This window comes from Hyalella azteca, unplaced genomic scaffold, assembly GCF_000764305.2.
Source record: "Hyalella azteca isolate HAZT.00-mixed unplaced genomic scaffold, Hazt_2.0.2 contig7982, whole genome shotgun sequence".
In the NCBI taxonomy this organism is placed as follows: domain Eukaryota; kingdom Metazoa; phylum Arthropoda; class Malacostraca; order Amphipoda; family Hyalellidae; genus Hyalella; species Hyalella azteca.
The window spans coordinates 18,796-36,508 of NW_025938088.1; the positions used below are offsets into that span (position 1 = coordinate 18,796).

Consider the following 17,713-nt stretch of genomic DNA (forward strand, 5'->3'; position numbering starts at 1 on the left):
GATTTGGCCTACCGGGCAATTGACTTCCAAAAGAGGCTGGTAAATAGAAGCAAAACACCCTACGTGGCCGACTTGCTCCTGATTCACCCCTAAGCCGAATATAGTTCCTCTAAAACGACCTTAATCGGCACGAAAATTTTGACAGGGTGCTCCTGATTCACCCCTAAGCCGAATATAGTTCCTCTAAAACGACCTTAATCGGCACGAAAATTTTGACAGGGTACGAGGGCTCACTCGACAGCGAAGGACATCGTGAAATTTTTGCAGGTATGATGATAAAAGAGGGCGAAAAACTAAAGAAATTCTGAAAGGTTTCATGAAACTTGCTCTATAATTGTTGTACGGTAAATATCTTGAAATTTAATATACACTTTGGATATAACTGACCGATATATTACAATGAACTTAGACTGCGAAATTTCCTAGCTGAGTATTTATTTATTGAGGTTGGGTTGCTTCATGGAATTTTTACATTTAACTTTTTCAATATTATTAACAACATCGAAGCAATACTTATTGGATGCATTTAGGTTACAAATGAAGAAATGTGATCATTATAATTACTAATTATTACTACGTATTTCGGCAGACGAAATGCGTGCAACTGTCAAGATGCTCTGCTAATATTGTATACGCCATTTTGAATGCATAATAAATTAATTTTGACTAACTTTGTAAAAGTTTAACTGCCAATCAATACCCATTCACGATCTCAATTGTATTAAAAGATGATGCAAATTTTAAAATAAATCACAGTGATGACTGAATGAATTAGATACAAGACTTATTGTTTTGAATTTTGTTTATCTATCTATATTTTTTATCTATATTTATTCATCTTTATTTATTTATAATATAATTTTATTTATCTATCGGTGAATTCTGAAAACACACGACTTAATTTGATGAAGCTTCAAGAGATCCTTCCAATTAACAGTGCGGTTGAACAAGGACATACTCAAATGGAAATTTACTATTATTATTGTTATTAGTATTTTACGAACAGTTATCGTAGCGTCTGGTTCAAACGAACTTCTAGGGCACGTTACACTTTAGTTTAATAGCAAGCGAAAAATAACTTATGTTTTGTCGTCCAGGAAACATAGTCTTATGTCTTATATTAAAAAAGTACTGTCAGAACACCTTCTACGAGGCTAAAAAAGTTTTGATTAATAATAGGACTGTCATTTCAGATATCGCTCACACTAATAACCTCAACACCCTGAGAGACTACGATACATTCAACTTTACAAATTTACTAAACAACCTGAAACAGAAACTGAATTATGGGTATGATATTGCAAGAATTTATTTTATATCCGTGTTTTCTTTACCAATCATGATAACTCCTTCCCCTTAGCCTCTATATAATTACCAAAACTTTTCACTGCACATCCAATCACAGCCTCAGTATCTCCCACTAACAGACCCACAATCAGTGCACTTGTCACCTGTCCCTCCTTATCACCTCTCCCTCCTTGTCACCTATCTCTCCTTGTCACCTGTCCCTCCTTGTCACCTGTCGTCCCACACCCCCTACTAATGCTCTCATCTCCAGCGTTCTGATACACACTTACATCGTCTTCCTCCTTACATTCCACCTTTAGGTTCATCACACACACTTTTCTTCACACTTCCATCACATATTAGCATTCATTCTCTCTCATCTCATTGCCATCTGCATAACGTTTATTCGAACCCAGTACCCTACTCTTACACCCCCTCGAAACAGTCCCCACTTATTCTACCATCAATCATTCATGCCTGGGCATCATTTCAACTCCGAGCAGTAGCAGTGAAACTGATTAGTATCGGTGGACACAGAAGCAAGTTCAATGAAGCAAAGAGAAACTACAACAGAAATGCATGAGAATTAAGTATAGAATAATCTCACTCTCATTTAAATTGTACTTAATATAAAATCTAAAGTATGCTGAAGTATCCACTGCCACTGATAAAGCTCTTTATTCACATATTAAAAATGTTGCTAAGATACCGAATACACCGATTTATGACAATGGTTATTAAACATTCCTTATAGTTCATTTCAGTGACCCCCAGGAGCAGCATAGAGTAACTTGTTGGATAGCAACTAACCAGGAGTTGCTTGGCGCTCAATAAATGGGTCCTAAATTCATTCTTACACAGGTGCATGCCACGTACTAGGTACGATAACCACGGCACTGAAATGTATGTAAGATCCAGCACCCATAGTCGTGTACTCACCCGATGATAGTGGATTTCCGCACGTTCCCATAAATGTGCAAGTTATCCCTGAAGCGGGCGCTGGTAGGCCGCTGTTGTGCTGACCTCCACAGCGCCGGTGATGGACGCGTCTACCACCAGGCGGCACTGCGGCTGTCGGCGGACAGAAATGTAGAATATATCCTTCATTTAAAACGTCCGTTGTAAAAATTCCGACGAATGACCCTAATAACGGCGCCCAAATGGTCTTTCTGGCAATAACGTTGCACTGCTGCGGCACTCAGGCGATTGTAGATTGGCATGCGGCCTCAGGTAATGCTTGGGAGTGAGGGCCTATATATAATATAATATAATATCATGTAATTCGAGTCTTCGATATGTAGAACAGCCTCACTGATGACAGCGGTGCAATTACTCTCCGATCATAATCGCGTTCAGGAACAAACAAGACAAGGTTATGAATTCGTATATGTTCAGTATCGAGATGCCCATAAGATCCGACGCACATGATAAAATTCAAATAGTTATTTTAATCCAACGCTATTTTTAGAAATATCTGGTCAATACGTCGTTTTTCACTCTTCATAAACCTGTCACGATAAGTGCAAGAATCGGTAACAGGCTATGGGTCTATTTCTTAGTGTTGAAACTACTATACTATATTAGTATAGTTTAGTATAACACATTAAAATAAAAATATAACATTATAAAAGACTACTTAAACATCCTGTTGATGTCACTGGCGGCGCACTGCCCGGCGCAGCGCATCACGGTCCCCTCACCCGGGCCCTCGACGGTCCCCGCACCAGGGCCCTCGACGGTCCCCGCACCAGGGCCCTCGACGGTCCACAGCGGCAAGACAACTCCCACGTCCAGAGTGAACAGCTCGTCAGCTCCAGCCGTCATATCCGCGTTAGACTGGAATTATAACTAATATATATTCAATTAATTCAGTGTTGATTCGTTCTCCAAAATGAGAAGGTGTGCCTCATTGTGAATCCTGAAGAATTCAACGGAAATTTAGTAAATAAAGAATTTTGAATGAAACCGAACGTGATTCAACTAATACGGTGCCGTGTTTCCTGGATAGCAAAAATTATTTAGTTGACTCAGTTAAAAGAGTATGATAGAATATTTTTGAAATGTGACTTGATAGCGCCCATCTGGTCGTTGACGATGCTGCAAGTTCTCCTATCAACGATCATACCCAACACAAAAATAATTTAGGTTGATCATTTCTGTTCAACATGCGGTTGGTTAGAAGAAATAAGTTAGGTTAATAAGCTTCTACGTTTAATGAGCGTCAGCAAGAAACCAGATTGAAGAGATATTAGGTTTGAATCTCGGTCATGAAAAAATAATATAGTTTAAAGAGCGTCTAGCTCAAATTCATGCTTAACTAAAGAGATTAGAGAATAATTCTTCGGTCAATATCGCGACTCCTAATCAAATGCATAAGAATTAACCAAGTCTTCTACACTTCCCATGAAGCTTTTCTGTATATAACGTCATTAACTCACTAGGCAGATTAACTAGGAAGCTTGCACAAACCATAGGCTAACGATGCACGGCCGCCGAATAATGTATCCGTGCATGCAGAAATAAAGAAGGTTATAGACTTCTTCAATACATTCACTGCAATAATTTGACCAATACCACGTTGAGCTGTCGTCTCGATTGCCACGTCCAGTGAGGGAGGCTCACAACGAGACCATCACCCGCGCAGCACTGCAAGCCTGCACCAGCATCGTCATGCAGCACTGCAAGCCTGCACCAGCATCGTCATGCTGTGCCCGGATTGTCCAAGTCTGGCGATGCTTTTTATTTATCAATTTATCTTTAGCTATCAGTTTGTTAACCCCTGGATTTGTAGGGACTTTGAAATTATGGTCGAAGTAATTTCGTGTTTTAATTTAATCTGTGTTTTTATTTTCGAGGCGTATGCACTATACCTAATGTTTGTATTTATTTCATTTCTTAATCTCAATATAAAGCGTTCAAAAATGTTTTCGCTTTTCTTTATTGAATAATGCATGTTTAAAAAAGTAAAAATATAATAAAATGAGCCTTGGAAATCAAATATTCTAATCTTCAAATAATACCAAAAGCTTAATTCACCGTATTTATCAATACAAAAGGAAAATGTTAAAAATAAATACTTTCTGGTTTACGTGTATACTGAAACGTACAATTTAACTCCTGCCCATCTATACCAATAATTGACGTGACACCAGACATCACGTCAATCACTAAATGATCAACTTTTACGTAAGAAGAGCGAAATCGATATTTTAACGATTAAAATTAGAGGATATAAGTTCTACAGATACGTCAAGGGAGAAAAATTCAGGTTTCACGATTTATTTCCAGTAAATTAGAGCTTTTTTATTGTGCTAACTTTATATTTAGTAGTTTTTTTTAATTGCGTAGTGGTCGTGTTGACTAATCAAGACACAGGTAAAAAATTTCCCGTCATGGTCAAATGGAGCATTTTTAGTTACTCGTCAGGTTAAAACCAACGTAGCAGGTATTCCATCATGGCTGGAAAATTGTGGCTAGCAAAAATACTGGCTTGAACTGCTGTCTTAGACTAGCAAGTTATTCAATATTAGCAAGGTAACTGAATGTAGCAACTTAATCAGACATAACCGGTTAAGCAGGCATCGCAGGTTAAAAAAAGTTACACCAGCACAGTTGGTTGGTTACCTCAGAGCTGCTGGGACAATACCACACAATACCTCTCATGTTCAGCGCTGCGTTGCTAATGAACGAATACCTGGGAACGATTGTTTTGATCCCCACCTTAACTGATCTCGACGGTTGCCTACTCAAACAATAATTGTTGATTGGTTGCCGCTCCCTGCATGTGCTTACAGTATATACCAAACCAATCATAGTCTTCTATGATTGGTTTTAGTGTCAAAATCTTTAATATTGAAGAAAATTCGTGATCAATAATTCGGAGGCTGATTGTGTAGCTGGGGCATTTAATTCAGCGTTCCTCAAATTACCAGAAATTGTCAGGTGAATTCATCGAAGTGTGATTCTTATTTATTGTAATTACGTTCTTTTAAATATGACAGCTTCATATGAGTTTTGGGACTCGTTCCGTTAATAATAATTCTTAAGTATCATATTCTTATCGTAATATTTAATTATGAGACGAACCTTAACCCTCATTCATGGCTGGAAGTTTATTTCGCTTGATAGTTGGTAAAAGATTGTTGATCGAACTGTTGCATAGAGAGGCTCGCTGAACCAAACCTCTGTGACAGCAGCCGCCTGCTTGCCTGCTGCCACCTCACGTCAGTAAAGTAAGTAAATAAGTAAATAAATTGTAATATTAATGCCAGCCATAGAGAAATAATGTTGTGTACTCTTCAGCGTAATGAGGATAATTTTTCTGCAAACATCGGAGTTTCTATACTCAAACTATACATTTTTTCAAGCAAGTAGGCGCTGTACACAAAAATGAAAAGTACACAGCTAGTAGGCGCTGTCGGTCAGGTACAAACGTGTACACGCAGTGTGCGATCGTGTACACCAGTGGTTCCCAGAGTGGGCGATATCGCCCCCCTAGGGGCGATGAAAAGATTTTGGGGGGCGGTAGGGAAGAAGAGGGCGGTTGGGGGGCGATAGGGGGGCGACAATCCGAAGTCAAAGTCAGAAGTTAAAAAGTTTGTTTGACGATTTGTACACAACACGTGCAGCACATGACTCCCAGCGATGGTTTTGTCACACAGATCTGTTTTAGCCTCTCCTGGGTTTACGTCTCGACGGTCTGGGACAAATTAACGGCCGGACTCGCGTCCGGTCTCACGGCCAATTGCCAAATTCAATGATCAAGGAATATCTCTCAAACTAATGAACTTAACTTGATGAAACTTAGTACACGCATTCATTACATTAGGATCTAACAATAATGTTTAGCTTGTGAAAATTGCTTGAATTTTGCCATCGTTTGTTTTTGTCATAGTTGTATGGCAATACGGACCGAAAATCACAGTGATCAAGTAATTTCTTCCAAACTCGTTTAGCTCGTGAAATTTTTTTCGATTGCGCCTTAGTTCGCGAGTTTTTTCGCCTTCATTCGTGATTTAAACAGCAATACGTGTTTATTTAAATTCGCAATAATCAAGAAATTTTTTCCAAACTGCTGAACAGATTTGAACGAAAATTAGTATTTAAATACCTAACCTCAGCAACTGTGATGTTTAGCTCGTTACGGTGATGTTTAGCTTGTTACAATTTTTTCGTTTTGCCTTCGTTTGCCAGTTATACGGCCTTATACGGCTCTTGGTTAAACCGGCCGGTAGAAAAGCAGGTCGTTCCTCCAATATCTGTATAACTCGCGAACGAAAGCAAAATAAAAAAATTGCCACAAGCGAAACATCACTGTTGAGAGGTTAGGTATTTATATACAAAGTTTCATTGAAATTTGTTCTGTAGTTTGGAAGAAGTCATGGGCAAAATTTTGGTTAAACAATTTCGACCAATGATTTCAATGTTACTTAATTAAATGAGAATTCATTTGGAATTCCACTTGTAAATTATCCAGTGAAAAGATTTGGCTATCCTGTTCTTTCTGGATTCGAAACATTTGGAACCGCTGCCCGCCACGAAGCCCGAGAAACTTTTTTGATGCGTTTCATACGGTAATGCCAAAGATTAGAAAACTCTTTCATCATTTCTGACTACAGTAGGTTATTAGTAAAGAACTTTCAACACAACAGTTTTTGATTGTTCACACATGAGCTGTCTGGGAGCCTCGCTTATAAACAGAACGAAATGTGGTGAACAAGTTTTTTTACGCAACATCAATCCATGGGACGTCGTGGTCAGTAAATTGTGGCAAACTACAGACTAAACATAAAGATCGGCTCTATATGCATAAATCTGTATGGCAGTTCAACTAAAATTATAAATTTTCCGGTGCGATTCACCAATTTTCGTCGAGAAACATGGTAGCAGAGGCGTGTTCAAAATCACGGATAACTGTTGTACGTGGAGGCCCCGTTATGAACTTTTTAACGCACCATTATTTTCAATGTGTAGCGTTTCATTATTTGTTCACAATGTGTTTTCATTATCTTCAATGTTCATTGTTCAACTTTCTTCAGATTTAAGTGCATGGCTATATGCACGAAATGAAATTTCTAATCCAAGCCTAGCATAAGATTCTTGTCTGGTCTCATACGACTTACATAAGATAACTTAAGAATGAAGTGTATACAAAGATGGCACCTGAAGTTAACTGGGTGGCCTAGGTTTCTCTAGGAGAGGGTGGCATTCGTTGTTTCAAGAGCGGCGATTACTCTTTTGATGGTTCATATGCAATTACAAAACCCGCTGCCCTTGAAGTTCGATATTTTTTCTCCAAACAGAATATCGTCGCCTTACAGATGCAGCCCTGGCGATACCTTCAGACCGGCCGAAGATTGCCTCGTGTTGAGCGTATTGAGCAGTGTTGCCAGATGGTATTTTTTCGGGAAAATTCCAAGATTTAATTTTTTCAATTATGTTTTTTCAATTGTGTTTTTCAGTTGTGTTTTTCAGTTGTGTTTTTCAATTGTTTTTTCAATTGTCGGAAAAAATTTATGATGGCGGTACTTCCTTACTGAAAAAAATTACGAAAAAATGATAACATTTAATTTTGACCTGAAACCTGCACATTAATTAGTAAATATTGGATTAAAGGCATTTCTTGCCTTTTTTGTCCGCGGATGTCGCCATTCAACACCATTTAAAACGATCATCTCCAACAATTTAACGCAAGCCTGCCTTTTTAGCGCATTTTCTCATTTATGGAAAAATGCACTATTGTGCTCGCCATGTCTGTCTGTCTGTCTGTCCGTCTGTCCGTCCGTGACTTCGCGTTTTCGTCGATTTTAAGAAGCGGGCATGCCTGTATCCCAGATACGACATCTCTAGCTCTAATGCACTGTACTAATCGAATGAAAACTGATTTAAGTACGAGTAGATGCGCTCTCTGTCACTCACTGCCGTGAGTACTGAGTTATATTTTTTTAACGATGTATCTAATTTCTAAGCTCGTGAGGAGACGGGGATACGAGGTACAGGGTGATGCTGAAACCGGGGACTTTTGGAATGGACCATGACCCTTGACAGGCTATCCATGCACTCAGCCAGCAGCTTAGTACGACCCAACTTTATCACGGCTCGGAAAAGTTGGGTTGGCTGCAGCTGAGTTAGGCAAAGTTGCTGTAAAAGTTTTTAATGGAGTCTGTTCGGCCGATGAGAAAGTAATTCAGCATGTCTCTGACTAACATGATGCCACAGTGTAACCCTAATTTATGTCGAGTCTGGTTTGGCCTGCTTCGTCTTCCTCATTGACATCGTAAATGTCGAATTATTGTCAAACATTATCTTTTAAACCTGAATTGTGCAACGAGTGCAATTACTGCGCTAAAAATATAATTTGTAAGCTTACGATAGACATTAATATTAGGCTCGGAAATAGTCCAAGAAACAGTTTCTTAGAATACATAAAATGTATACTATTAAATAGCATCCGTCAAAATTCCTCGTCTGTCTTCAATAAGGTATTTAATAAAGGAAAATTTCCAGCTCTAAATATATCCGCTAAATGTAATGACTGCAATATTTCTTTTATATGCACGTAATTTGAAATTGAGTTCTACGGCTGTATCTTGAAATTATATTGAATGTTTGAACGCAGACCACATTTTAAGTAGCATTAAATTTGCCTAATCCTTTTTAAAGTCGGTGATTGTTATCTAGCCTTAAGCGTGATTTCTTTCATCCTTAACTCATTTCTGAGGGACTCGATCGAGACTCAAAGGTTTTGTGCAAAACGATATCCGAAGTAAATTTTAATAATTGTTCCTAGAAGAGTTGAGTTTGATCAAAAATTTTGTGAATAATCTTCTGAACAACTACTGCCGGGCATTTTGATGGGTGCCCAAACGATCAAATCTGCTGTTCGTTTGTAAAATTAGGGCGAAATTATTTTTATTTGAACGGCATATTTCTTGTTTGTCTTAGGTTTTACACATTGTTGAACGGTTCTCGATTGAAAGCTATATTTAGTATTCCCAAAATATCGAGGCCTTTTCGAGTATTCTTTTTTGAATTAGAAAAGGGACTTAGTTAGAGGCAAGCTCATTTCATCTGAGAAAATTTGTTATTGGAGAAATTTTTAATTTTGTAAGGCTTTAATCGTGTTCCCAAGTATTGTATTTCATTTTCATGCAGCCATTTCCCAATGCTCAGCTTGATGGAAACGATGTCCGTAAAAATGCAGGCTTTCAGAACTACACAGCGCGTCGCGTCACGCACACACCGAAGACAAGGTCGATAGCTGTGCAGACAAGAACTTGATTTTATTTTCTTTCCACGTCCAGATTCTTGGTTCACTCAAATTTGATTCTATGTACAACTTTGCTTTGAAATCGTACATAGAATTTAGTTATCAAGAACTTACAGACATAAAAATTAACTAATCGGTTGAGGTATATTTTCTAAAAGGGCCTTCCCTTGTCCAGTTACCAAGGACAGCGACGCGGTATTTGTTTACGCGTTACCGAGACGACGTCAAATACGGAAGTTGAAGCTCGCCTGCTGATTGGTTGATAAAATTCTACGTGTGTTGTTAAATATATCACGGTATTTGTTTACGCGTTACCGAGCGACGTCAAATACGGAAGTTGAAGCTCGCCTGCTGATTGGTTGATAAAATTCTACGTGTGTTGTTAAATATATCAATCTGCTCTGAGGCAGGGCAGTCTGTCGCCGGCCGGGTTTCGGATTGAAGCTCCATAGTGCCTCCGTAAAGACCGATATTTTTTCAGCCGGAGAAGATAAATTTCGTGTTATTTTCTCGTTTGGCTTTATATTGAATGATAGTGAACAGGTAAGGCATTGAAAGAATTTACAGGAAGGAATTTACGATATGAAATGCTTAGGGATATTTCTTGTCATTGTTTCTAAAAACAGGAATGTTCAAGAGATTAAATTGATTTTGAGTGTTGCAGGCGCAGGAATTAGCGACTTTCCTTTTATACTAAGTGCCTTTAAAAATTTTCTGTGTAAAAAATAACTGATTATAATTTCAGAGTTTGACATTACATAATTTGTTGAATTAAATATTAGATTTTTTGAGGTTTTGCTATAATCCAAGATTATCGCAAACACGCATGAAGATTTGCTTCTGCACATTATTTTAGCCAATTGATGGATTCAGTTCATGACTTTGAAATAAATTGACTGTGATAACATTCAACAGAATTAAGGTGTTGACAATCACAAATATAACAATAATAATATTATTATTGCTTTGCGATGACAGCAATTAATTGCACAATGATAATAATTACAGTTTTTAATGATGGAGTAATTTTCAGAAAAAGCATAACAAAGCATGCATTAGCTCTTAATTTCGCCAATTCCCTAGGTCCTCAATTAAGCCATTCAGGAGATATTATTTCTATAATGCCATGATTCACGGCATATTCCAAGATAAAATTTGAAGTTTAATTTTTTTATAAAATTTCTCAGAGTTCCGACAAAATTCACTTCAACACTCAAACATATCGCCGCGTACCAACGACGCAACAAAGTGTCTATCCCGGTCCTATTAGCGCGTAAATATGAGCGCTTCTATGAGGGAGCCGCACGGCCCTGACGACGGATAATAAAGCAGCTTGTGATGAATAATTTTATTGGAAAAACATCATAAGAACTTCTTCCACAGACAACTCATGATGTCACAAATGTAGGGTAACACGGGTCAAAGGGACCACTGCGGGTAATGGGCCCATAGCGGATTTCCCGCTAAGTATGGCAGATATAGGTCAGTGCGCTCTATGTTTTTCTAAGAGTTTGCCTTGATAAGATACTCGCATATAACTGTTTTAGCCCAGATAAAAGTTTTTTTGCTGCTAAATAAAACTGTTTTCTAATACTCTACATGAAGCTTCTGAAATTACTGTGAATTATATTTTGTAAGTATTATTTTTAGGGACAATTTTGAGTTAAAGTTCAGACTATTAGCTTTTAAAACAAAATGTTGACACGATATAAAGTGAAATTATACCTAGTGGTGCAACGGGCCCACGCGTGTCACGGGGCAAAGCGCCCATGGTGAAGTCTTGTGTTATACATCATAAGATTTGTCTCAATGACCTTTTCAAAACTATGACTAGCTTTTTGAATTACAAATTACACTTCATATTGCATGATTTTTTTATTTGCCGCCTCAAGCCAGCAGGATTAGTTTCTAGTTATGCGTATTTATGACCCGGTATCGAGTTGTTGACACATGCCTTGCCAAAATTTAATTTCAGCCAACACCAATGAGCCATAAGTTGAGGAGTTTTTATGGTGTTGGCTTAAATCGCGATTAAGTACGAAATCCCTGCACATAATACCTGGGTTATGGACGAAACTGGAACGACGTCTTTTCTAATCAAGTAAATACATTTTTCTAGTCAAGGAAAAATTTTTTCGTGTCATGGATGAATTTTTTATGGCATGGATATATCATTCAAATCAAGGATATGTATTTTTATGTCAAGGAAATATTTTTTTTCACGTAAGTGATAGATTTTTTAGGCCAAGAATATTTTTTTCACGTTAAGGATATGATTTTTTAAGTTGTTAATAAGGGACTGAATGTAATATTTTTTATTACATTTTTCTTATTTTGAACTGCAAAGTGTTGTTTTATCATTTTTGAACAAAAAATATGCAATTGGATCAGGGGCGGGCGCCTTGCCCTAAGCCCATGGGCCCATGGCCCCCCCCCCGGGGTGGGGCAATGGGCCCATTTTGACACTTTTTACAAAATAGTGTTTCATTAAAAATTTAATAACTCTATACGCGTCCAATTCATATCATACATTCCTCATAAGTTGTAACTTTAAACAAAACAATGAACTACCTCGCATCAACTGAAACTCCATCAAAAATTTAGTTCAAAAAAAGGGGGGGGCTGCCCCATGTTACCCTAATGCTAGTTCAATTATTCGTGGAAGGTATAAAATGCTGAAATCTTAAGCATATGAGATTTCAATATATCCAACTTAAAGTTTTCAACAATACAGGTGAAACAATTTATATGCAAGACATAGCCAAAGCAACGAGTAAACAACGCTTACGAGTGCTAAGCGAATGCATAGTGAGCACAACAGTTGTACTCTTCTAAGGAAGTCATAAGTGTAGGTCTGTAAAACATAGTGTACAAAGAATAAGTTAAAACCATGCTATAGAGATGATGCCTCTCAACAGCACAACAGGTAACCTGATGAAACGTAAATAAAAGCAAACATCACCGAATGAAAATCCCAAACACAAATATCAGTAATTGAGTCTTTGAAGTCGAAATTGTCTTAACAGAAAATAGTGCGAGCAACTGCGGCTATATACCGAGCGAGATATACTCTAGTTTTGATTGCTTTGGTTTGATTGGTTTCGATAAAAATGAACGACGATATTGGTAGTGAACACAATGCCCGTTGCCAGACTACAGTGAACCTCTTGATGACATGCCGCTGTAGACATCTCCAGTCACGCACTCCATCGCCATTTATATTCAGCTAATATACGATGTGCCCCTTTTCTCAAGCTGACTTTAACACGCACGCGCTAAAAAGAATTATTATATGTATCGTATTTAAAAGCTGTATTTTCTAACGTATAAATTCAGATCTTAATCATGGTATACATGATTAGTTAAATCCTCACGCGAGCGTCGAGTCCATTAAGCGAGTGTCTTCGGATTTTAAGCTGTAAGATGAATCAACAGACTTATCATAAATTTTATCAACACAATACCGTACAGTCTTTCCAATGAAGACCTTCGCATTGAGATCAAAGCATAATCCCCTGATATTTTTTTCCAAACGCATTCCTTGCATGCTTCGTCAATAGGATCTTGTTCAGGTTTTGGCATAAATCAAATTTTTGATAGAAGAAACGCTAAGTATAAAGAAAATTACCTTGGTAATTTCAGATCCAAATTCACAGGTACCTGCACATATATAGCCAGAAGAAGATAAGTTTTCAATCAACAGTAATCAACTAACTTTCAACTTCCCTTGATGATTCGAGTCTGACTCCAGCCGGGCACTGGGCGACCATAACGTAACTTCTTCAATGCAATGAATCTTTTAGCTCCTGGCTGATTGGGGCCTCTGGAACCAAAGGATAGTTCAGGGCATTGAGAATAAAGGCCATGGGCACTCGAACGAATATAGAATTGAAATTCAAACTTATATTCGTTATACGGCCTGGCTTAACGCACACAATTTCCAATGTCTGTAATTTTAAACAAAGTTATCATCTTCCAGACATATATAAAACCATCCGACAATTTATTTTAGCTGCCTACTTATATTGAATTTAGCTTTTTCCATAAGGCCTAGTAGATAACTATTCAGTTTTCAGCGATGAAATTAGGATTCAATAGGCTGCTACGTGATGTTGTGTATTCTCATCATATAGAAGGGAAATCTAATGATAATGATTTTCAAGATAACGTGGGCCAGATTAGCCCCGCGTTGGCCTGGATCGAAAACTCCTGCAAGTTTAACCCAAGCTTAATTCAAATGTTTAAGGTATATAGCGATATCATACACAGTAGCTTGATCCCCAAACGTACATATCAGTTAAAATTGAGGACAACCTTACTTTGTTATTGATACTCCGATACTTATTGTCAAACTTTCAACGTCTTCAACAGAAGGTTAATTGGAATGGCTGCGCTAGAAAATTGAAATGGCAGCGACTAATTTAAACAAGTCAAGCCAATGGCTATAGCCAACTCCCAACATGATTAAGCCCTTCACGCTGACCAAAAATTTCTTCAATTGAAAGCTATGAAAGTTTTTCAAGTGAGGCGAAGTGAACACTAAGAACGACGCGAGCCGATGAACGCGTTCAGCAGCGTGGTTATATACAGGATTAATTCAGACATCGAACGATTTATACCTAAAAAAAAAAAAAGATAATTTAATGGCACAGCGCTACAAGTGGTTTAGCTGTCTAGTAAATATCCTAAATAACTTCGATAAAACGACGAAAATCAAACTGCTAGAAGGATTCTATGCATAGAAGCAAATTATCAGATTCAATAATGCTATAGGTACATAGAACCTTATTTGTAAATTAATGGAAAAAAATAAAATGTATAGTCAGCAATATAGGGAATCGAAGAATAAATAAAAAAAATTTCGGATGCAAAAATTTTTACAACGTGTAATCTAAAATCAAAGCAATCCATACCTGACTAAGATTTTAATTACAATCACAACTACGCTCAGTTCAGCTATCATTAACTACTGGACACTGCCTCGATTAATTCTCGGAGTTCAGGAGAGCGTGTTCAAGAGTACTTATAAATTTACAACTACCGCATCGTCGAATCTCGACCGGTCATACGCGACCAGAAATGCTGTACACACGCAAATAAAACACTCTGGTTTCATCTGCCTCCATTTCGGCGTCTCGGAGGTCATTGTTCTCATAAAACACGTTCCCCGTGAATTCAGATTGCACCGCTATTCCCTCATTGAAGAAATCGTTCAGTTTTATTTAGAATTATTGCAGTTTCTTATAGTTTGTTCAAGGAGATATGTTTTGTTTAAGAATAATATATTGGTTAATTAATTTGTTGCAACCAACCTTTCGTGTAAAAACAAATATTCTAAGAGAGAAAGTTAACCAACGAAATCGAAACATTGATTTCGTTTTATCAAAACTGCGTAAAATTTCTTAGAGACTCAAGAAAGACTCAAAGGTTTTGTGTAAAACGTTAACCAAAGCAAGTTTGTACTAATTTTTCCTGGACATGTTGAGTTTATTTATAAAAATAAATTTTTTATGAGTAATCTTCTGAACAATTATTGTCGAGCATTTTGATGAGCGCCCAAACGATAAAATCTGCTCTTCTTTTGTAAAGTTAGGATGAAATTTCTTTAATTTGAACGGCATATTTCTTGTCTGTTCTATGTTTTACACTTTGTTGAACGGTTCTCGATTGAGAGATAAAATTCATAATTCACAAAATATCGAGGCCTCGATCGACTTACGTAGAAAAGAGAGTTAATATGAGTTAAACTAATTTCACCTGAAAAAATTTGTAATAGAAGAAACCTTCAATTTATTAAGGGTTTTTGTTCCTAAGTTTTGTATTTCATACAGCCATTCTCCAAAGCTCAGCTTGAGGGACACGATGTCAGGTCTTCAGAACTACACAGCACCCCACGCACACACCGAAGACCAGGTAGATAGCAGTTACAGACAAGGACTTGCTTCGACTTTTTTTTCATGACCAGATCCTTGGTTCTCTCCAATTTGATTGTATTCTTAATTTTACTTCGAAATCGTACTTAAAATTTAGTTATCAAGAACTTACCGACGAAAAAATTAACTAATCGGTTGAGGTATATTTCTAAACGTGCCTCCCCTTGTCCAGTTACCAAGGACAGCGACACGGTATTTGTTTACGCGTTACCGAGCGACGTCAAATACGGAAGTTGAAGCTCGCCTGCTGATTGGTTGATAAAATTCTACGTGTGTTGTTAAATAACCAAAGGCCGGATCCCTTGTGAATCAAGTCACGAAAAGTTCAAGAATCGGCAACAGACCATGGGCCTATTTCTTCAACGCCGACACTTCTATTCTATTCTATTCTATGTGCAAAGATGAGAGGTACGCCTGAAAACTATCCTAATTTTCTCGAACGGTTAAACATGTATGCAAAAGGTCAAGAAATATTGAAACATTAGATGATCGAGAGATTTACTAAATTTGGATATTGATCCATTCACTGTCTCATTTTTCTTCATTCTGTGGCTCTCACAGGTTCTGTTCCCACAGGTTGTCTGAACGGAATTTGTTGAGAGTGTTCCAAAACATAAGTCAACGGAGAGCATTGTCATATGCGAATAATATAACGAATCGATAGTTATTGAATGAAAACTAACAACAATCCGCTAATATTGATCAGGGAATCATTTTGAATTAGGCAACAAAGCAAACATATTCGTTAGTTTTTTTATGAAATTCAGCATAACAGCCTAAAAATTTCCAATTCAGTCCGTCGCAGGACATTGTGTGACCCTCAATTAGCATATTGCGAGTTCATGAAATTTTGCTCGTCTAACATAAAATTGATTCAAATCGCGCTCAATATCGAATTAAGCAATTTTTAGTAAACGACATTATGACGAGTGCTAAGAAGCATACTCGGTGATGCAGGCTAATAAGCTGAAGGAAAAAGCCGAGGTAAAATAATTTAATTTGTCTCGGTTCATTTTATAGAAGAAAATTAATTAATTTCATCAGCCCCTTCTATCAATTATGTCTAACTGAAATGTTGATTTTGCTGCTAAACTTAGTAATTTTTTAATATTTCGAATTCGAAATGCATGCTTATATAAAATTTGTTCATTATTTATGTTTTTATTGAATTTCTTCCATTTTTTATGTCTACAATCTTAACTGACCATTCTAAAAGTTGAGGCGGGCGCTGCCGTTCTTCACACAGAATATAGCGCACACGCGAGGCTAGGCAGAGATACGGTGATGTTACAGCCGCAGCTCGGGGTACACTTGTTGGTGTCAGACGAGCTCTGGGCAACTCGGTCCAACATCATCACCGCTTGCGTTGTACCGAGAAGCGCCGCCAGAATTGTAGGCTTAATTTCCCTAACAAACGCTGAGTTTATATCTATTAAATTTAATTCACGAGACAAGAGTCGTTACTTTTTCAGGTGGTTCTTAACGTTAACAATTCAAGGATAAATATCCCTAGCTGAATAATTTTCATACCGTAAAATCTGAATGAACTATACAGCTTTTCCCCACTGCGACGATGAACAGTAAAACAAATTTATTAACTTTTTTTAATATTGATTAAAATAAAATTTTATACAAAACTCATCTTTTTTGTAGTGGCAGACTACGAGAAGGTGTTATTACCTGAAAAAGGTGTCACTTAAATCGTGACTTTGCTTGCATGACAATATCAGCAGCAAATTGCAAGGCAATTGGCTTTGATTTTAAGTTTGTCAATAACTTCAGAAATCTTTCAGGCATCGGCAAGTAACTAATATAATGCTTTCAATTCTCATATGGAATTTTAATTTCGTAGAAAGTATTTCCATAGTATTATTAATCATTCACTTAATGGATTTTCCTGGATTTCCTCCAAACTAAAACTCCATTTATCCTAGGTGCAAGAATTGGAGTTCTGATGTATTGTTAACTATTTCCAGGATCAAATATTTTTTAATGAAATATTTTTTTATGTAATCAAATTTTAGGATGAATCTGACCAAGCTAAATTCCAGCGAAATTTAGAAATGTTTATGGCAGATTTAACGTACTATTCATGACCAAAATCAGCAAAACAAATTAATGAACAATGCTTACGAGTATAAGGCGAGTGCGTACTGAGCACAACAGTTGTACTCTGCTGAGGAAGTAAAAAGTAGAGGTCTACGAAAAATATGTTAAAAACATG

General features: G+C 37.3%; 1 protein-coding gene across 1 annotated transcript in view; it reads right to left on the bottom strand.

Annotated features, from left to right (window-relative positions):
* Positions 1-3,111, bottom strand: part of LOC108672432 — a 19,321-nt gene extending 16,210 nt beyond the window's left edge. The window contains exon 1 of the mRNA XM_018160095.2: positions 2,924-3,111. Coding sequence (XP_018015584.1) covers positions 2,924-3,111 — 188 coding nt within the window. The remainder of the gene's footprint in view (positions 1-2,923) is intronic.
* Positions 3,112-17,713: the final 14,602 nt, after the last annotated feature.